The 22,272-nt window shown below is 37.1% G+C and overlaps 1 protein-coding gene across 3 annotated transcripts in view; it reads right to left on the bottom strand.

Moving 5' to 3' along the window:
• Positions 1 to 1,854: 1,854 nt before the first annotated feature.
• LOC107218316 overlaps positions 1,855 to 22,272 on the bottom strand; it is a 50,413-nt gene continuing 29,995 nt past the window's right edge. Inside the window, exons 2-10 of one of the 3 annotated variants that reach the window (XM_015656148.2) lie at positions 20,735 to 20,858; positions 19,889 to 19,974; positions 16,567 to 16,662; positions 12,217 to 12,279; positions 11,135 to 11,218; positions 8,771 to 8,999; positions 5,493 to 5,950; positions 4,323 to 4,420; positions 1,855 to 2,220 (exon numbers count right to left, since the gene is read on the bottom strand). In XM_015656148.2, coding sequence (XP_015511634.2) covers positions 5,757 to 5,950; positions 8,771 to 8,999; positions 11,135 to 11,218; positions 12,217 to 12,279; positions 16,567 to 16,662; positions 19,889 to 19,974; positions 20,735 to 20,858 — 876 coding nt within the window. In that variant the 3' untranslated portion in view covers positions 1,855 to 2,220; positions 4,323 to 4,420; positions 5,493 to 5,756. The remainder of the gene's footprint in view (positions 2,221 to 4,322; positions 4,421 to 5,492; positions 5,951 to 8,770; positions 9,000 to 11,134; positions 11,219 to 12,216; positions 12,280 to 16,566; positions 16,663 to 19,888; positions 19,975 to 20,734; positions 20,859 to 22,272) is intronic. The other 2 variants (XM_046731344.1, XM_046731345.1) reach the window with 2 other exon arrangements.

Raw genomic sequence — 22,272 nt, 5'->3', positions numbered from 1 at the left:
TCGAGCACTGATGCGTTGGGCTATAAAACAAAATTTCAATTAAGTAGATACACGAGTAGCGCAGTTATGAATTACAACGCGACGATACGAAACGAAAAAGAAGGATCACGGTATCGAATTTTTTTAAACATAAAAATCTAATTTTAAATCAAACTTTAATCAGGCTTTCAAATTCGAATTATAAAAAGAGTTAAAATATAAAATCCAGAAAAATACATAAATTTTAACGACTCTATTTTCCGACTTTCAGATATTTTTATTTTTTCAAATTTCAACTTTTGTACTGTTCGACATTATCAAACAATTTGAAACTGTACATCAATGAGATATTCGTGTCTGTCAGAATTCGATATATTGTGATTTTGAATTTTGATTTCAGCCCACAATGTTAAACAATAATCCCTCCAACCGTTCGACGTGCACAAATTTTGCAACGTTTTTAAAAATTTCAAAAAATCTTTAGCACCTAATTCGCAACACGTTTGACCTTGCATATTTTATCGCTTGAAAAAACAAAAAAAAAAAATTAACGAATAAAAGAAAAAAGTCACACGATGATCGAAGTATACTTGATTATTCCTCGACAACTTTAATCGATGCGATGGTATAAGAAAAAAGTTCCAAGTCTAACGGTATAAGTACCCGCACAAAGTAGCTCCAAACTTTGCAAGCTTCGCTTTAGATCCGTTTTTTCTTTACTTTTTTTTTCAACACTCTTCAAAATTATTAGAATAAAAGCAATGGCTGGAGAGGGGAAAAAAGGGAGAGAAATAGAGAGAGAGAGAGAGAGAGAGAGAGAGAGAGAGACGCGGTGGTCGATAAATGAGCTTAAAGCCTGAGTGAGCATTGTATACCTTTGTTCGTTGCGAAAGATATGCGGAAAGAGTAACAAAAAAAAAAATATATATTAAATTAAAAAAAACTTTTCTCGACAATTCACACCCGCGTGATATATATATATTTATTATATATGTGTGTGTATGTTTGTATATATATGTATGTATAGTATAACGTAATATACACTTGTAGCAGGCTTGTGCATGTCGAAGTTGCGATAGAAGTTCGGATTGGGTGTATCAGCTGTGAACTGCTTTGATTCAATTTATGGAGAACCATTGGTCCGCAAGTGCCATTATAGGGTGTACGTGCCGCTAAACCCGCAACCATTTTCCACTAAAACTTTAGCCTTTAATCACGGGATGAAGTCGGGAATTTTCCATGCGCGATACGGTCGGCGTTTTATCACTTTGGAAGATTGAATTTCAAAAGAAAAGTCTGAAATTACACTGTAGGTGTTTCTCATTGAATTCAACATACGATGTTTAACTTGTAGTAACGTTATCCTAACGTAACATGGGGGAAAAATGACTGTTTTATTAATTTTACAATGATCTTTAAGGAACTAAGATTTTAACACTAAATCTGAGTGTGTGCGTGTGTGTGTTTTTTTACGTTTTACTGAATTTCAGATAATCCCAAAATGGGGAAATAACGGTTTTTCCCCATTTTTGTGATAAAAGTACGAAGTTCAGAATTCGAGTAATATAATACGTAAATATTGTAGGTATATAATCAGATCAAATGGTTCGATCGAGGATTTATGTTGCAAAATTTTTTTGTGCTAATATTTTGGAAATGGTCAGAAAATTTTGGTTGGGTAAAGCTGGCTAAGGTTAGAATAATTTTGAAGATGAGGGTTTATGTACTATAATCTGGGCAGGGTTGTCGATTTATGTTCAATTTCGTACGTCATTATACGCAGAAAATCGTTTCTTCGTAGTTTTTCTTTTATAAAAAACGTTTACATAGATATTTTATTGGAAAAAATTTACAAACGTCATTTATCCATAACAAAGATGTAATATACGTGCAAGTATATTATTATATTTATTAATTTATGTCTATGTATATCGTATGTATATTTTATTTACATAAAACAAGTACTAGACGTTATAAATATATTTGAAATTAATGCATAAACCGATGTATTCATTTTTGGTAATAGGTGGATTATAAATTTGTTATATACACACGTAAGTGCCGTTTGTCGTCACATTCACAATTATTCTATAAACGTACCTGAACCTAAGGGTATTTTATAATCAGGGGAGAATTTATGTTGTACGTATTATAGATATTCACGTTTCCTAGATCAATACATCGCAGGAATAATTCATCTCGTTAGATGGGCTAATTAAGTATATATAGACGTTGAGCAACCTGAAAATAACAACGGTTCATGATTACAAACTGACGATAATTGGTAATATATAATAAACGATGATAAAGTAGCTTGTGATAAGTCGAAATTTTAACGCATTTCGACGTATCGCATTGACACTTCGTTTCACGCGTCGTTAAATCACGATGCAATTCGTTATATCTGTTAGGGTGGTTCTTATAATTGGGGCATGTCGGAATTTCTTCACGCTCACTCCTAAAAACTAATTGTGTTGTTTAGAAAAATAACATCATGCTAAATCCAAAAAATATTCCGACAACTCCACACTGAGAGAAATTTTTAGTTCCGTTTAACGCTCAGTCCTTAACTATTTTCATTTTTTTACCACGATCGAAAAATATAGTTCTAGGTACAAAATTAAATTTAGCTTTGTAGCTGTTACCGAAAAGTCCAGTATCCGTTACTATTCTTTCTCATTACGATCACTGTTACTAGATTTTTTTGTAACTGTTGCGAAAATTTAACGATTGTGCAGCAATTAATCGTTTATAATACACAGTTTAAAGTGATAAACAGTTTTCTTAAAAACAAAATTCAAATTCATCAATTTTTCTATGTATAAGTTCGACTGCTTGGCGGGGCGTGTTAAAGTTATCGGAAATTTTTTTGTTCTTAGCCTGATTTTTTTCTATACAACACGATTACTTTCTGGGGGTGAGCGCGAAGAAATTCCGACATGACCCAAATAAGAACCACCCTAATATCTATAGAGAATAAAACGGAATTTCGTAATTGGTCGACCGTAATGACGAAGTGAGAAAAGAATAGTGGGTATAAAATTACTTGGAAAAAATGTTCCAAAAATTTATGCAGGCACATTATAAAATTTCATAAAAGTTTGAAATTATTATAGATTCTGTAGTGTATAAAGTATATATTCTTGAAGAAAAGAGAGATAGATAGATAGATAGAGTCACACAGGGGCATATAGAAAGCTCGTGCAAACAAATTACATGCATAGGCATAGAACACAATAAAACTAACAACAAATTGACATACATTAAAATTAAGGTTCAAAAATAATGAAAAATAATGAAATATAATGACTAGAGAAGGAGATAAAAATAGATAAAACAGAGTACAGAATTAAAGACAGAATAATAAATAAGATGGAGAAATAATGAGTTGAAAAAATAAACAAATAAATAAATAAGTAAAATGGTTGAAACATGAGCAAGAATATACGAGAATAGATAAAAGTAACGTAACATTAATCAGAACAGAAAAATTGATAAATCAATTGGTCAGGTGTAAAAATAAAAATATAAACCGGCACATTCGCGACCGACAGAACAGAGTAAATAACACAAAATAAGGACATACCGCAAGTATTTGAGCAATAAGCTCAGAAAACCTTAGGCAAAATAAATTAAAAAATGTAGATGAGTAACTAAATACACGAGTGACAGAAAAGTAATAAAATAAATGAATAAGTAGATAAATAAAATAAATAAATAACCAAAAGAAATAAATAAACTGGCCAGGGTGAATATTTCATCTCGTGCTGTAGTAAAAAAGAGGACTGCTTTACAGTAGAGGTACATTACTGAGATAAATTAAAAAGAAAAAAAAACTCAAGAAAGTAAAATAACATAGAATAAAATGAAATGATAATGAAAAAGAAGGAGTGACCGAAAGAGAGAGATGGAGGAAAAGTTAACTTAATTTTTAACTTTTAGTCAAATAACTTGAGTTTTGAATTTGATTCACTGTGAAACAAGCCGCTCTTCCCGATCAGCAGAATATAATAAAATTTCAGCGGTCTAACTTTGTTTTAGTAGAAAAATGTTGGTAAGCAGAAATTTGTTTGAAATTTTCCACGTCTTGAATTCTCGCCGAAGGCGAGACTGAAAGCCTTTTTAATTCCCCCGCGATCGTTAAACCTCTGCTAAATTGCAAATTAATGCGTTTGCAAAGCTACAAGCTCAATTTCGTCCTGATATTTAGCTGAACTTTCAAGTAGGCAATTGTCTCGCTTGAACTAGTCGAAGCAAATACGGCACATATATATATATACATATATACGCGAAATCTATCTACCTAGTATAGTACATGGCAGTTATATTATATACTTGCTCACCTATATAGAAGTACGAATGTCGTTGCTGAAGGTGTGAATTTATTCGAAGGCTTTTCATCGATTCCATGTAAATTTCTGTGCCGTTAGAAAATGTTGGTCTAAAACAGAATAAGAATAAAAAAAACAGATAAGTGTGCTATAAGTGGATACATGTTTTTGGTTCGTGTGAATTTTAATAGATTTTTATCTTATACTGTACAGTAATATGTTTAAAAAAAAAAAAAATTGGAACAGTTTTTACTTTAATTTCAGTATGTTTAGTCAATTTTTCTGAACGATTGTAAAAATAAACGTCCGAAGAACGGTTTTCTTTCGAATCTCCATAAATCGATTCCCGATCCTTTGCCCGTTCAGACGAATTTCACCCACGAACGATTTGAAAGTATAAATAGTTCCTTTTCCCTTTATATGTATATTACAAGAATGAAATTTCGCATTTTTAGCACGGTGGGGAAAGCTTGTGGGAAAAATTTGAGAAAACGATGGACGGTTGTTCAATGTATTGCTGAACAGTAAAGCAATGAGCAAAACTTCGTTCACTTTCATTACATATGACCGGTCTCATGGATACATAATACATATTTACGCGGTATATTTTCAACTGGCATATTTCAACGGTCGCGAATAGGCGGAGTTTATTTGCGATTGTAAAAAGCTCATAAATTTTCTTTATAATTGCAGAAGAATTTCAATTGAGGATCGTGTCGAAAACTTGGCGACTGAATTAATACCGGAGAAAGGTGTAAAAAGAGAAGAGTGTAGAAAAAAACAAAATGAAAACCGAAAATATGCAAGAAAAAATCATCGTACACGTCGTATCGAAATACCTAGTTACCCAATCCGTTCACTTTAAAATGAAAATATTAACTCAAAATGCATTTATTTTAGTAGAGAGACACTTTTTTTTTTTTTACGAATGTGTGTTAAAAATTGAATTCTGTGTCTCAAAAATTTGCGTTTTTCTCACAGTGCGATAGTAATTTTACAAAATAAATAGCGACAATCGATTTGTGAGAAAATTTCACCCCTATTTCATATACTTTGCAATTATTTATCATGAACTAAATTTCGAGTAAATCGTAAAAAACGAAAATCAAGATTGTACGCTATAGTGTACAAAAAAAAAAAAAAATTAATGGATTTTCTCAATCACTAATAATTAATCATTACCTGCAGAGAAAAAATCTGCCAAAGGTCCCTCGCGTGATTCCGACAGTACAGAGCGAAACTTGCACCCAGCTGAAGTCGACTTTACAGGTATAATTATAATAACACGTATGTACAATGTATGCGTAACAAATTGTATACCGTACGTATACATTATGTATATAATATAATACATATAACGAAGAATTTTCGAAAATATATAGAAAATTCATAATAGAGTTAACTTTCGCCGGTCTATGTAATCATACACCTTGAGGAAATGGGGGATTAGGTCGGGATCGTTCGAACACCGTCACTCGTCATCTTCACAGCTTCGCCTTGCTGCTGCTGTTGCTGTTGCTGTTGCTGTTGCCTCGTTGACGAGGATAACAGCGGCGCCGTGTCCACGACCGCCGGGGTTTTGCCTAATTCGACGACAACCGCGGGGTTCCAAGTCGATACTGCATCTTTTGTCCCGATCTCTGAAACATATGCAGGTCCCAAAATTTTCCCTAATTTTACCTTATCTTCGCGGCAATTAGCGCCTTGAGTTTCGATTAACCCTTTTGTACTCATTTTTTGTATACTTAGAGAATTCTTCGACATATTTCTTTGCGTTTTTTCCCTATTACTGATAGTATACTGATAGGTTTTCAATGATAGATAATAATTATTGCGATGTAACGTAACTTGTTATTGTTAGATATGAATTGGTTGAAAAAAATCGTGGAAATCGAAGGAATAATTCATTTCTCTCTACACATACACATGTTTTACATAAATTACAAGTTGTTCGAGTCGCTGATTACGAATCTGATGTCAGCTTTTAATAATTCAGTATAGCGAATCAAATCAGAAACCCCTGCGTAGAGTTTGTTGACCGTATTTGATCAAATTTGAAACTTTTGTCCACCATGTCTGATCCGCCATCCAGAATTTTTAAATAAGATTTCAGACTCGTAATCAGCTACCCCAAAAACCACAGAATATTATCTTGTTATAAAAGTTGACTAGATCAATAATCTGTGACTCTATAAGGGTCAAGGAAGGGTGGATAGCTGGAGATCGATACTTTTTATTAATTTTATCACATGATAGTCGTAAGTGTTGAGTATTTATCAAAATCTCATATCCTTGTGCTCCTAGATGTAAGATCTCTTTGAAAAATACTAAAATAGAAAAATCTGGAACAATATTAAAAAGCTCTGGCCTGCATCGATGTTTTTTTTTATAATGGGTTGGAAATTTTTTGAACTTCTAGTCGATTTAATTGATTTCACTTCACGACAGTACGTTGTTATATTCAGAAGAGTACAGATTTACTTTTTTATTTCAACAGTCAATCCAATATTGTCATTTGTTGATCATATTCCGTAATATCAGTTTGGTGTTGTGGAATCAAATATTTAACAGTGTCAACAAGGTGAAAAAAATGTTACAGTAAATTTGTGAAGAACAGCCTTCAGCTTAAAATGAACCATCGTAGACTGGAGACTAGATTTGCTAGATCTACTAGATTTTTGACCATATGAAGCGGGTCGAAATGAAACACAGATATCTGACTTCGTGAGTTCGTTTTTTATAACGGCAATATTTTACATTTTTGTATTTTTACACAGATTTTCATAGCACTTGAATACGATACTTTATTAAATAATCAAATACGTTCGAATATCTTGTGATCAAATTAATAAATAGTATGGATTTTTGACAAACCAATCTCTCATTAACACGTGATTTTTTATCGCACGTACGGATAATTATTGTGAAAATGTGTTCTTGCCCAAACCTTCCTATATTTTCATACAACCCCATTTAATCTCGACCAGCTATGTAGCAAAACTCGTTACGTAACTTGTCAGAGTTTCCCCGCGATATTCAATTAACATTTCAATCGCAGTTTCCTTAATTTTTCCATAAATCCATAGAAATATATGCCCGGTGAATTGATTAGGCGAAATTCTTTTTTCGACTCTGATTGTGAGTAAAAAGAAAGAAACAAAAATGAATTACCTTTGACATCAGCGACAAATTTACAGCACTTCTTTTTATCATATTTGCCATTCAGACGGTTATATTTTAACGTAGAATTGATTCTCACTGCAGCTCCGTAGTCGCAGACATGTATGATTTAGAAGTTACAGCCAAAAAAGTGGGTGAAATGAAAATCGTATAAATTTGCCTTCTCTGAACGGAAAGGCCGAGGCAGTTTGTCACAGTGCGATATTTTTGCCGTGATTTCACAATTTCTAATGTCGGAATATTCGCGAAATTGTAAACTGTGCCAAATTTTTCTTCCCCGTCAATAAAACTAGACGTCAAAAACAAAGAAAAAAAAAAAATATATTAAAATTCTCTGATTTTTACTACACTTGCACCGACTTTGAGGAAGATATTTAATTTTTTGCCTCGAAAGAAACGTTACAAGCTTGTAAAAATAGACATTTCCAATTATCATTTATTTTGATGGAATATAAACATAATCACGTAATCGGTTCAATTTCTCTAACAAATATCTTACAAATGGAAAGTTGAGCTAAATTCCAAAAAACAAATGGCTGCTTTTTCAATTTTATCTGAAAATGAATATTCCACGGAAAAGAAAAAAAAAATATTGCTTGGGAAATTGCTCCTCTTATCGAAAGAAAACATCTTAGAACGTGACGCCGTAGATTACTTATCGCGTTGTCTGCGGAGGTATTGGGGTTGTAGAAAAATTGGTTTTAAAAAACGAACGTAGAAAGAATCCAGCCAGTAAAAACGAAACTCCACCCCTTCGAATCGTTGCAGAACGAAGGGTTGAAAATGTCCAGTTGTCTTATATCGATTAAAGTAACGATTTCTAGTCGACAAACATTATACCGCGCATGCGCCAAATAATTCAATCTCATTGGTCGGCGAAATCTTCCCGCAGCTATATTCTTGTCTGCGATGCAGGCGGGCCAACCGACACAAATGTGTAGGTTTGAATTTTCAAAGAGCATGAGCATTAAATTCCGACCATTCTTCGAAGAATCAACTTTCCAACCCAACAACAAATGCTTTCCAAACCTTTCCGAGTCACTATCTCAATTATTTGAGATTATAACCTCGAAAATTCGTATCAATTACATCGCCGTCAGAAACAGTTTGACAGCTGAAAACTCGGGATGGCCAGCCTGCGCGAACAGCCGATAAAACTCGCGCATGCGCGATTTACTTTCAAGTTTCAAGAGATTGTCCCGGTAGAAATACCGCGTTCGATTTGTTTTAGGGGTTGTTACAGCCTCGAAACTTGGGGAAAATCGCACACGCAAACCGACCTGACTTCTCTCCTTGGCTAGCCGTCGGCGTATCTGGAAATTGAACGTGTTTCCGCCCCGGTTTGCACGCCACAGGACTCTTCTCGTTCGCCAGGATCGCCGGAACCGCTGTAGGACTCTGTGTAGGGGTGGCAGTGGCTCTGGTCTCGTTGTTCGTCGGCGCCCTTCGCGAGCTAAGGCAGGAAGTCGCCGTCGTCGTTGGTTGAACCGCGTATCTCACGGCTGGTACCTTCCGGAATTGGGCAGAATTACCCGTATGAGATATCACCGCGAACTCTTGGAATACCATATAAAGGGGCCATTCAAGTATTAGCTAACGCTAAAACAGGGGAAGCCATTCGGAGTAACGTTATCAAATGTTACGCTATAGTATTAAGCGTTCCAGGCAAACGTTAGCTCACGTAGGAAATTTTAAGTGCGTGCTGAAAGCCAACACACCGCCTCCTTGAGAATGATAAAAAATATTCTAAAAAGAAGGTGTTAATAACAATGCATGAAATGCTCAATAATAATATCCACTGTTTATTGTATGCGGTTAAAAAGAAAGACAATACATAATTTATTCAATACTAAATGAATAATGAATTCACGTTTCACTGAACACGATAACGCGGATTAATAATTAGTAGTAATTGATATTTAATAAAGTAGGAATAAATTGATCAGGTTGTGACTATAAGTCGAATTTCTGCCATTCCCAGGTAATGAATCAATTTGCTAATAAGCGTTTGAAACAGCGTTAAAAAACATTAGTGCGCAAAACAAGCAAACGTTACCAATCGTTATCACTACGGGTGGGGTGCAAAAGTTTGCAAAAAATGCCTTAGCTAATACTTGAATGGTTGCTAATCTTCATTACTCCAACATTCGTGCAGTCGTCGTTATTTTCATCGTTAGTTTGTTCTCCCCTTCGATGCATATGATGCCATGTGTATCGGACTGTTTTGGATTAGGTCGATGTACAGTGTGAATTCCTAACGACTGCATGATCCGTCGTCTGCTAAAGGTTAACGCGCACGCGCTACAATCCGAGAACGATAGTTTTCCAGGGCGACCAACCGGCTCTGCTCAACTCAGAACTCTCAAAGTTTTTTAGGGTTAGAGAATTGGTCGCCTTGGCGAACAGTTGTTCTCGGATTGACGCTCGTGCGCATTAAATTTAGCAGACTACGGATCATGCAGTCGTTAGGAATTTACTCTGTATATGTTTTTGCACGCTATTTGAATGGGAATGATTCGCATGGAAAGCAGACACCTTGACTCGAGTGAAAGATCTTGTGACACTTTAGGATAATTTCATTCCCGGGGTGAAAACTAACCTTCATATCTGATCGTTGAAACAAGAAACAGAAAGAATAAAACACCTCCCTAATTCAAAACAGTCTGACTTATATTACAGAAGCTCGCCTCGATTGATTACTCAAATAAATTGTGCAGATACGCCTTGTTGACGCAATTACCGCGCATCCCGAAGCTCCTCTTACCTTCCGTCGTACATGACAGGCACAATAAATTTTCATTAAACCATACAACATGCCGCCTAATTAATTTTAATGAGTTGTTGAATCAATATTTGCATGGGTCTTAACGGGGTGTTTCATAATTTCCATCCGGACAGCTGACAGAGAGAGTGAGAGCTAGAGAGACTTACGCACAACCATCCTAATTCTGTCGCTACTGTCATCCGCGTTGTCGCACATGTTCGGCGAATGTTCGCGAGGGACACAATTGAATAACTCGAATATTGATAACCCTCTTGTCAGTGAATGAAATTGATGGCAGAACTTCACCTGCATGCACCGCGCGTAATTCCATTGTTGTGTAGGCGGGCTACGTGACTTTACCCCCCCGATGATTTAGAGCTCTAAAATTCCGCGATTCGTGTCAGCGGTCAAGCCCTAATCGAAAATCCCGATAACTATATGCGCCCCTCGACATATGGACGTGTCCTTTTATGGGCTCGCATAGTCCACACCCATGATAAGCCATGTCCACAAGGCACGTGCCGACCGACAAGCGTTATCGCAATTGAACTACTTCCGTGCAACGTAAATCATGTTGGGCACGAAATGGTATCGAATTTCGCCCAATTATTATTTTTCTAACTCTGATAATCTTCTCTTTGACAGTCCTTATCAATATGATTCCCAATTGGTCTTGCTAGCTACTGTTAACTGGGATGCAATATGAAATGGTAGTTTTTAGTTATTTATTTATTTATTTGTTTGTTTTTTTGCAGACAAACGCTGGTGATCGATGCATGTATGATTATTATACTACTGTTCACTTAATATCACGAGACAGCAGCATGAGGATAGTGAAATATACTGTCTGAAAACACATTCTTCACGATATCATACTCACCCTGTATTCACAATCGTCGGCGGCTGTTCCTCGGCCGGCAACGTATTCCTGATACTGGGAAATAACGCAGAGCAACGAGTATACCTGTAGCGAGAAAGTGAGAAAGAAACACTGATGTGGTCAAGCGTCGAACCGATTTAATCATACATTGTATTTAAATGATCAGATGAGGCTCAGAAGCGGGTGCGGGTCAATATTCCAATTGGTCAAAGTTCAGTCAGACAGTTACGTCCAATGGTCAAAAGTCCAAGTAGTCAAAGCTCCAACTAGTCGAAATCCCAAATGGTCAAGGCCTCGAATCGATCAGAGCTTCGAATGGTCAAACTTTAGAGAGACCACTGCATCGAATGGTCAAAATTCAGAGAGACCATTGCATCAAATGTTTAGAACCGCAACTGGTCAAGGCCTCGAATCGATCAGAGTTTCGAATGGTGAAAATTCAGTGAGACCGTTACATCAAATGGTCAAAACCACCACTGATGAAACCCACGAATTAATCAGAGTTTAGAATGGTCAAAGTTCAGAGAGACCATTGCACGGAATTATCAATACCCCGAATGATCAAAACTTCGAACTTTAACAGCCTTCACAAATGCCGCTAATCGATTATTGGATATATCTTGAAGCGTTTACCGCATATAATGTAAGATTGTTAACTTCCGAGTTTTGGCCGTTTGGAAATTTTACCGTTGAGAATTTTAACCATTCGGAATTTCGATAATCTATTGTAATGGTCTGTCTAAGCTTTGACGTTTTGGAACTTTGATCCAGACTATTATAAACATATCAATGAAACTTCCGTCATTCACAAATCGAAGGCCAAAAAAATTAACCATTACAAGTAAACGCAAATCATCCTATATAACAAGCAAGACAGTGAGATTGTATCAAAAAAATAAAAAAAAAAATAAAAATCGTCAACATTTATGCGGACCATTAGACTGACTATGTTTCGGTAATCTGGGATCGATTGAGACACTCCTTGTGGTCTCGTCGTGATCGTTGTACGTATAGCTCTCTTTCCCCACGTTTTCACGACTTAGTTACTAGTACGGTTTATTTTTGTGACTTTTTTTACTCACATTGAGACAGACTACGAAAAAGTCGAGGGTGAACAGCATTGCGGTGATGGGGTTGAAGGGTACCTGGAAAAGAGAGAAAGCGGTTGCGTCAGTGAAATGGCGTTTAAACCGCAGAATTAATCGTGCCGGGAGGGGAAAGCCTGCAGAAGCGTTTCGGACGCTTGAAAGTAGCGGAAAAAAAATGTACAAAAAACACACGCGTATATGTATACCTGTGTAACAAAAGCAACAAAAAGTTGCGGAAAATTTCCTCCCCTTGTTAATGACGCAGGCACGCCGTTCCCGGTATTTCAACGAAGGACTAAATTCACGTCAAACCGTGGTTACGTATCCGCAGCCCTTTCACGTTTCCCACTCTCAATCATTTCAACTGAATTACTTTTTCTTTCTGGATACATTTTTTTTTTTTTCAGTTTGTTATCAAATTATTATCCCGCGTGCTTTGAGTTAATGAAAATTTTTATACACGTAGTAGAGTATCAATTCCTTTAAAAGACATCAATTTTTTCAGGCTATTTATAGACTGGATTTAGTTTTTTTAAAATTCATTTTTGAAAATAATTTTTTGAAAATTTTTACAAAGATAAAATGAATAATCAAGTTATCTCTTTTTTTCAACCCTGAATATTCATTTAGTGTGAATTAGAAACGTATAACTTGTATTGTTTACCTGAAAGTGCTGGTCATCGACCAATGAGATTTACAAACTACAGGTATATAGGGGATTCCGTGTCAACTCCATCAGGTTTTGACTTCACTATTTTCAGTTTGATTGAAACTTTTTTAGATAATGATAGGATCGTCAAGCTCTGTATTTATTCTTTTATTCTTTCGCTCCTCGTGCGATGGTTTTTGATTTATGAATACTCGAACGTTTTTAGACTTCCACTTTTTCACAATTATTATTAAATGCGTAGAGTAAAAAAAAATTCTATTCTCTTTCCGATTACTTCGAGGTCACTTTGGCGATGGAACCGTTCGAGTGTTTATAAAATTTTATTATAATTCGCATGGCTTAAAAATAGTCCAATTTAAAAGTTAATCTCCTCTTGGCATACGTAATTGAGCATTCGATCAAACAAGCAAAATAATTATATAAATATACAGTATATACCTTACGATAAGTAATAAGGTGAGAATAAAAACTAGCTTCGAACCTACGAACGGCGAGCAAAAGGTCTAAAGTGCCTCCATTTTATCCTGTTATTATACCCAACCGAAGGTACGCAGGGGGTGGTTAACGATCATAGAAACCCGCGTCCGTGAGAAATGCCGGGCGAATTGCAAGCAGCAATTATTAATCGTTACAAAGGATAGGTGACGTACATTTATGTAGGCGGAGAGAGCTTGCCAATTAACATTTTCATTGACGGTTATATACGTATACCTGTTTATTATACATTTCGTACGCGCAGATCTAACAAGGTATTAATAATTGATGAGTGATTTTTTGTCGATGCGTGGGGTCGGCGGTTCTTGCAAATCCCTGTCTTACACGCGTTCCAATTCAGACGCAGAATGAAAAGTGTCTGATAATGAACGCTGATAGAGTTTATAGCACCTTACGAGCACGCGGCAGACGTGAGTAATTGTATTAATTACCGCGGGAAACAAACTTTACAACCGAACTCATTAATTTCCAACGTTCGTACATCGTTCCGAACGTATTATAAACCTGTTGGGGTGCGGTTTTCTCTCTATCGCATCGCATTGTGGGCACAGTAAAAATTTGTCTCTCACGTACCTTACGTTCGATGAAATAAATTTGCAAAGATCTTGAGAAGATGTTGATTACGATGAAGGTAGAGTGATAGATAGATGGATAGAAGAGAGAGAGAGAGAGAGAGAGAGAGAGAGAGAGGCAGGGAATAAAGGAAAACAAAATAAAATAAGAGAGAGATGAAAGATCATCTCATTTGTTTCTACCGCTTACTTTTTCTTCTTCTTGAACACTAATTTCGCGTGATTAACGCGCGAGAATATTCTCGCCGGAATTGGCGAGTCGCCCTTTGTCTTGACCTTCAGGCTGAATAATACATAACGGTAATTAGTAAACCCCGTATCGGATTTTCGAAAGCAGACCTTTCTGCTTACAACAAGAAGAAAAAACGTTTATAGCGAAGAATTCCCCCCGTCATCCTTCCTCGCAGGATTCAAGTGGTGAGTTTCGATGAGGCTGAAGTTAGCAACGAAACATAGAGGGGAAAAATTACTATTCTCCAAGGTTATGGTGTCTTTGAAGTAGTCGAGTTTTCAAAATCTGAATACACTTCGCCTTGTTGTTATTATTATTATTATTATTATTATTATTATTATTATTATTATTATTTACTGAATATCAGACATTCCCGTAACTGTGAAATTAACGATTTTCCCAAACGTCAATCATTTCAATAACGATACTAACTTCTGTCTCACTGCACTGAGAAAATATTCATTTGTTACAGTAACTAGAAAAATTCAGTAAAACATGTATCGTTAAAAAAACTGTTTGAATATTGTTGGAATTAGGAAAAATGAGGTACGCGTAAACATTTTGCGCTATTGTCGATCCTTTTTTGGTAATTGCAACGCAAAAACAGTTTCTGAGGCTTACTCCAATTTTTCAGTTAAATAAGGCTTTAACGTCAATTTATTGTTGCACAAGCTTTAAATTTTCGCAACTTACAAGAAAATATAGTAACAGTGATCGTATTGGGAAATAATAGTAACGGATACTAGAATTTCCGGTAATAGCTAGAAAGCTAATTTTCATTTTGTACTTAGAACTTTATTTTTCGATCGTGGTGAAAAAATGAAAATAGTTAAGGACTGAGCGGTAACCGGAAATGAAAATTTCTCTCAGTGTAGTTTCACGATCCCGCGGCTTCTCTCGCTTCCAATTTCGAACCGCAAGCTAAGCGAGTGACAAGTACTGGCAGCATTCAACCCTCAGACTGCAAGCTGGTAAGATATGGTAAGCCCCTCTGCATGGGGTGCGTTGCCTTTGAGCGGTGAGTGTTCTGGTATAAAGGGATACCACCTTGATTGATTGCTTGTGTTATATATTGCTCAGATTCGACTTCAAAGTGAATTTTCTCGGGGTATGTATGAAATGTATACCTATATACGCTTCTGGATTAAAATCACATCGATCACTCTGATTCCTTTGTCGTTCCTATCATGTGCAGAATTAAGTGGAATACCTCTCTTTCACTTCGGATGTAAGTTTGACATTGTACTCGTTACTTGCTCACGATTACGTCATTGAGCAATGGCTTCACTCTCATTCTATAATTAATTATAGAATAAACAGATTTTTTCACCCCTCAAACCTAGAAATAAGCAATTTTGGCCGCCTGCTGAAAATGAAAAAATTACACTATTTCTCAATGAATTGCGTGCGCGTTTGGAAACAGCAAGCCATTTCTCCACTAGTGGGGAAAAAACTGTTTCTTTATTTTTCTTTCAACAATGAAAAAGGCTGCATGTAAGTATACGACTTTGTACCGTCACATCCAATATTATTGTTTGAGAAAATATAAAATGTTAAACATCCTTTCCAAATCTTTACGTTTGAATGGTTTTTGTGTTGATTACAAAAAAAAAAAAAGCAAGCACTCAAATACCGGATGCAACCTTATGTCATTTATAAATGTGATAAATAAAAATATATCTTGGTTCTGAAAGGGCGTATCCACTAAACATGAGGATTTTTACCTTTGTTTATTTTTTTGGCTAATTTTAGTGTAGATATGCGTTTTTAAAAGCAAGTGCTTTTGTACCGAATTCTGCGAAAAAAATTATACATCTTTTTACCACCAAATTCGCCTTTTTGGCGCATACATCCTTATCCCATTAGACACGCCGATGCGTACAATGGTACTTAACGATTGGTCTATTTAAATTTGCCAAACTACGGTCCGGCTTGACGTGAAACATAATCGTCCCACGTTAACTAACGTTCTCCATTTGTCACTCATCTCGGTGGTATTATGATCCGGTGGATCAAAGGCGGACAAGTTTCTGAACTTTACTAATTTGTGTTTGAGGTTGACGTCCTGTTACAGCTTCAGGTTTCAATCAAAACTGAAACTAAGTCGTCCCATATTTCGACAAATCTACGGTTACGGTAACGGCCAACCACCGTTCGTTGGAATCAAAGTAAAATCGCTGGAGATCACTTGAATTAACTGTAACTTTACTGTTCGTAGATCCAATCTAGAATTGAATAGCCCATTGCGAAGTCAATTTCATGATAAAGGGTTACGTGTAAGTACGAGTATTTGCCGCGGTGCTTACAGCTACAGTCTTAGATTGTATTTTACTCGTAAACAGTCGAACACCGACTTGCAGTGTTTCATATCTTACCAAGTTCATAAAGCACACGTACATGGAATGGGTAATGTCAACTACACTGAACGTTATAACCGTAAAAATCCACGGTATGAGAAGCGCGCGTTGGTCCTGAAACAGAAATCAGTTGTTACATCAATGTTGGTAGTTACCGAAGCGGATTTAAGTATGAGAAAATTACGGTCTGTTTGCAAACACTTTGCGGCCTCAATTTCTCATTCTGGAAGTTTCGACTCAACCCCTTTTCACAAATAGTATTACTATTCGATTTTGATAATTTTTTAAACAAGAAAGAAAAGGAAAGATCAACGTGTACAAAAAAAATGTCAGACAATTAGGAACCATAATCAAAAAATCCACGAGAGTGGAGCTCGAAGTAAATCCTACACTTATACGTGGGTCTTACTGTGGTTGAGGGAAGAGCAGCGATTTCGACACGTTTATTCGATGAAATCACCATTGTAAGCCCATCCCCGTCGCCTTCCCCATAGGTCTTTAGTCGAGAGAGGGGATTTTGTGCCCTCAAATCCCTTCGAATCTCATTCTCCGTTCCCCCTCAACTATCAAACCCGGCTTGCTTGGCGAGCCTTTTTTATCCATAGCAATTTATCCATTTTGCGTAGATTTTACTCCTGCTTGCGTTGAGGCTTTTCCCGTCATACAAGACGCATTATATAGGGGGACGCGAATCGATGACGTGAAATATTGAAAATTTCATCGATTGATGGAAAATTTTAACCAATAGGTGTGAAGAAAGATACATAAAATAAGGATTTTTTTGCCTGTTAATTAATCATCAGATTGCTATCATTGGATAGCAAGCTTAGATGAAAATTGCGAAACTTCTTGAAAAATACCTGTATATATGTGATATTTTGAGTCAATCGAAAAGGGTTCAAGTTTCACTGACGTGTTTCTTTCAGGTTGTACAGGCATATAGGTCGAAATCGTGCTAGGTCTATGAAGATTATACAAGTTGTTTTCACTTTTATTTTACACACCTGTCGAAAATTTGAAAGCGACTGTCTGAACCATGCCGGAGTTATTTTACTTTTAATTTTTCGTGATTTTACATCGAGCCTGACAGTTTCCCATAAGAATCAATGTACAGTCACGAAAAATTGAAATTAAAATAACTCCAATACTGCTGAGACAATCACTTCCCAATGTTTCACAGGTGTTCAAAATGAAAGTAAGAACAATTTTCATAATTTTCATTGGCCCGGCAGGATGTTGACCTACATGCCTGTGCATCCTTAAGCTCTAGATCACGTCTCATGATACGTACGTAGTGTATCCAAGAGTAGGTATATTGGGTCGGTTCTGCGTACAGATACCGATACCGACATTTTACCGACACTCATTGCGGCTTCAAAGCTTAGAAACAAACCCTTTTTTCAACTTTATCGATCATCAGAAAAAATATCTTCCGCATTGTGCTCTGCATTACCATAGTATCGATCATCGGAAAAAAGGGTTTGTGTCCGAGCTGTGAAGCGGATAAAAATGTCGGTAACATATCGGTATCGGGATCTGTACGCAGAACCGATTCTATACACCTATTCTCAGGTTTTGTTTTGTTGCAGAAATGGATCACTTTACTCCGAAGAACATTTGCGGTTGTCGGATCAACTCTGTGTACTTATCGGATCTTCCTGGATTACCAGAGAAGAAGAGAAACGTCAATTGGTCAGAAGAGGGTGTGCTAAGGGGGTGTTCTGTGGTTCCTCGATACGGAACCCCCTCAGGATCTTCGAACCCTCCGGGCACCCTCGATAGCCGACCCTCTCTTATTCCGAACGCGCACTCCCGACATTGTCGCTTATATTTCAATGAAAGCCAACATTGAGGTAGGAGAGAAAACGGAGGACGTATCTTGTTTGCTGTCGCTTCGAGGTAGGTACACACAATTACTTTACTGTGAATGGATGTGTGCAATCGTTTCTTGTTGACCGGGTTTTTCCCTCCTACCCGAAGAAGAAGACGACACTAATGTCACCGTTTCAACTTCTCGATAAAAGCTATTAAAAAAAAAAACATCTCCAATCGCTCGTAAACCGACAGTTGGAATAATTAGTCTAAAGTTCCGATTTGCTCACTTCATGAAACGCGGTCCAGAGACTGACAAGAGAACCGTCAGTTATTTCTTGAGGAATTCGTACCTCAACATCATGTTCCATTCCGCAAACTGTCGGGTTCTCCGCGTACTAGGAGCTTTATAAATTCGCCCCGTCATCCACCGTTGCCGAGATTCTTTGGTCCGCTATAATAGGGTGGAAAGTATTTGCGCGTCGTCAAAGTGACCGGGCGTCTCGGCTTTGCGTTTTTCGTGTACGCACAATACAAGTATGGTATATACAAAAAGCTCCGCGGAATCGCGGCTAAAGAAAACTTGCCTCCGTTACACCTTTTGGGAGGCGCTATTCATGTCGATTTTCGAACATCCCATTCCAGGGATATGTCCGCCCAATCGATAACGAGGGTCTAAGGGTGAAAGGCACAAAGGTCTTCTTGTAGTCCTCGGGTGTATCTCGATATTTTCACTTCCATTTTTTCTCCCTTTTTTCTTCACCCCTCTATTCCGACGTGTATAAAGAATTCGGATGAGCATACGAAGAAGGACGGGTTTTTCACCCCCGTTGTTCGTGCCCACCGCTTCCTTCCTGCACTCGTCCCGAGCTCATAACGTGTCACTCTTGAAAAACCCATTGCCAAGTCACTCGCCCTGAGTACCTCGGCGCCTCGTGGCTAGTTACTCGACCTATTTTTCAACGACGCGATCGCGCTGATCGTCACAGGACGCTCCGAGCTAGCACGATACGTGGATGTACACTTATCGAGTGTCAAAGTCCATTCGCGAAAAAAACTCGAGAAGAGAGAAACAAAAATAAAAAAATTAGTAAAAAGGAAAGTAACAAAAAAAAATATATATATATAACTACCGCAAGCGTGTTCTGCTATAGAATTTTTTTTTCTTCCATTCCCATTCGCAAACAAACCTTTGACAATTGATACAGTTGTATAGGTTTAGTTTTATTAAGTTTCTGCAATCAGCAATGATACGGCGATTGTATACCGCGAGCGAAAAATGCTCTGCACCAGTTGAGGAACAAAAAATACGGCAACTATTACCAAAGATAATCTTTTTTTTTTTATATACATATCATGTCTGGGCTAAAATTGTTTTTGCTTTAATGCAAACTTTATCGCACAGGAGAGACAGTAATGTAATATTAATGCAATTCTTGTCAGTTCAACTTTTGGTACAGTGACGATGATGAAATTGAATTTACGACGGTTAGACGCAGGAAGGCGGGTGTTGATTATAATATAATACCTTGAATAATCCGTACAGAAGGAGGATTGAAGATAAGACACCGCAACTCGAGCAGGAAAGTATTACTATGTTGAACCTGACGGTCGCTGAAAACATAAAAAAGCACGGGCAAAGAGTTACGTGACGTAAATTTATTCCTACAGGTAGGATAACAGGAGACGGAGAAATATAAGAAAAATAAAACGAAGGCGGGGGTTGAAATTGACAAAGACGAGGATATCAAAGGTTGAAATGGAAGTCGGAAGAAAACCTGGAACAAGTTTTCTAAGAAACGTAATGGGGGGGAAAAACAAGAATTTATATAAGTTCTGTTCGTTGAACAAGTATCATAAAACGTGTTGTTATGCACCGATTCGAAGTTATAAGACGATAAAATTTTTCTCAGCGTGAAATAAAAAATATACCTATAATAATGATGTACACAAAAATAAATCGTGGCTACATAGCAAGACAATATATGTCTGATAAGATCAAGATAACCGAACTGATCTTTACAGAATTTCTTTTACTTTTGAAATCTTTTCTCTTTAATCAGTTCAACACTACGTTCTTTGCTTAACGTATAACTGACTTTATACAACGCGAGCATGTTTTACGCGGTTTTCCATGCGTGTTTTCCGTACACAAAGTACCCATTTCTATGATGGTCGAGTGAGTTTGCAAATGCGCATGCGCGGAGTACTGAAAAGAACACTTTCAAGTCCTACGGGTTGAAAGTGGTATTTTCTGTACTGCGCGCATGCGTTGTCGCGAACAAATCTGTCATTACGCGACTCTAACCTCAATTTCGTGCTTCGTGAAAAGTTATTGGCTTACATCTCAACTGCTGCGGTGTATAAAACTTACTCGGTGAAATGGTCTCTGGCTCAAGGAAACTCGCGGATTGCGGCGCCGACAGATTTCCTGCCAGGTATTGACGTTCTTGATCAAGCAGCTTCGTCGTCATTACTGTCGTCAGCGCAAAGTACAACTGAAATTTGAAAAGAACATACGTTATAACGTTTATGCTGAGAGTTTAAGAGTTTGAAATTAGTCCTGGAGCCTTGTGACAATATACCCAGTATTACCTACGATGTAAAAAAGAAAGAAAAATTGGCTGGCTAAGCAGATCAGCTTGAGATTTCTCAAAGTGTTCAATTCGCTTCTGTATAAGACTTCCCCCAATCCTACTGTATTATAGAACTTGGTCGGTATTATCGTTAGCCTTTCATCGTTGGCTTTCGAATCGAATATTCGAACATTCAGGCGAGTAATTGGGTTGTAACTGGAATCAATGCGACCCTCAACATTAATTGAAATCCAAATCCCCGTTCATATTTTCATCGTAGATTGTCGTAATATATCCTGAGATTAAACAACGCCTTCGGTCTGCTGGAATTTATGTATATCTCTTTCAATTCCCTCTTGATGGAAATCCTGATTTATTTTCTCAGAATATTCGCAATCATCTTTCTCCCACATCCTTTCATCGAAATTTAGTGATTATTAAATAACTCGTCGATTTAATTGCTACAGAGCCGATAAATTATCCTAAAAATACAAGTCTTCAGTATTACGTTTCACATGGAAAATAATCAGTCGAGGATAGCATTCACTTGGGATAGTAATAAACGAATGCAGCAATAAAGGAATGCTTTCTCGTAAAAGTATATTCAAAAGCAATTCATCTGGAAGTTTTTTCATGGACTAATCCTGATTGGTCCATTCAGCAGTGGTAATTCCTCAAAGTACTCTCCGATGTCACAAGAATGGCGTCGCTAACTTGCTTTCGATAAAAATTGGACTGAAGTGTTTTTCCCGTGGACCCCTCAAATGTCTCGAACACTTACCTTCACCTTGTTACTTGTACGAGATTCCATTGCGTATCGTTACTCTGCTCTTGCTACGGCGATATCGCGACTTTATTCGACAACCGAGTGAATGCGCCGCTTTAAGGTCGTGTAGTACTCCCACCCTTATCGACAGAGCAAACTCGCTCTTTTTCTTCCTATATTAAATAAACAAACGAACGGAAAGGGTTCAACTTCTGACGGTGCATGGCTCTTGTATATGAAAATTCAGAAAAGTTATTCATATCCCAAAAATCGCTAAAAAAATGTGCGGTTCTTTTGACACGTGTTACTTATATTTCCACATTTCCCGCATTTCAGGGTCCAAAAAGTGCACAGCTGACAATGCGATACTTTGCGCAATTCCGTAAAGAATGAGGAGTAAAATGAGCCATCGTCAGACTGTTTTCACGCAATATTGAGGTCGCTAGACGAGAACTGGGATTTACAATATTTTCGTAAATAAAAGATGCTCTCACGATCAGCTGGGCGCACGGACAAGCGTTCCTTGCTTCGTATGTTTATTTAATATAGGAAGAAAAAGGGTGAGTTTGC

Source organism: Neodiprion lecontei, chromosome 2, assembly GCF_021901455.1.
Source record: "Neodiprion lecontei isolate iyNeoLeco1 chromosome 2, iyNeoLeco1.1, whole genome shotgun sequence".
Taxonomy (NCBI): Eukaryota; Metazoa; Arthropoda; class Insecta; order Hymenoptera; family Diprionidae; genus Neodiprion; species Neodiprion lecontei.
The sequence above is the reverse complement of the archived record's forward strand: the minus strand, read 5'-3'. Positions and strand labels throughout refer to the sequence as shown.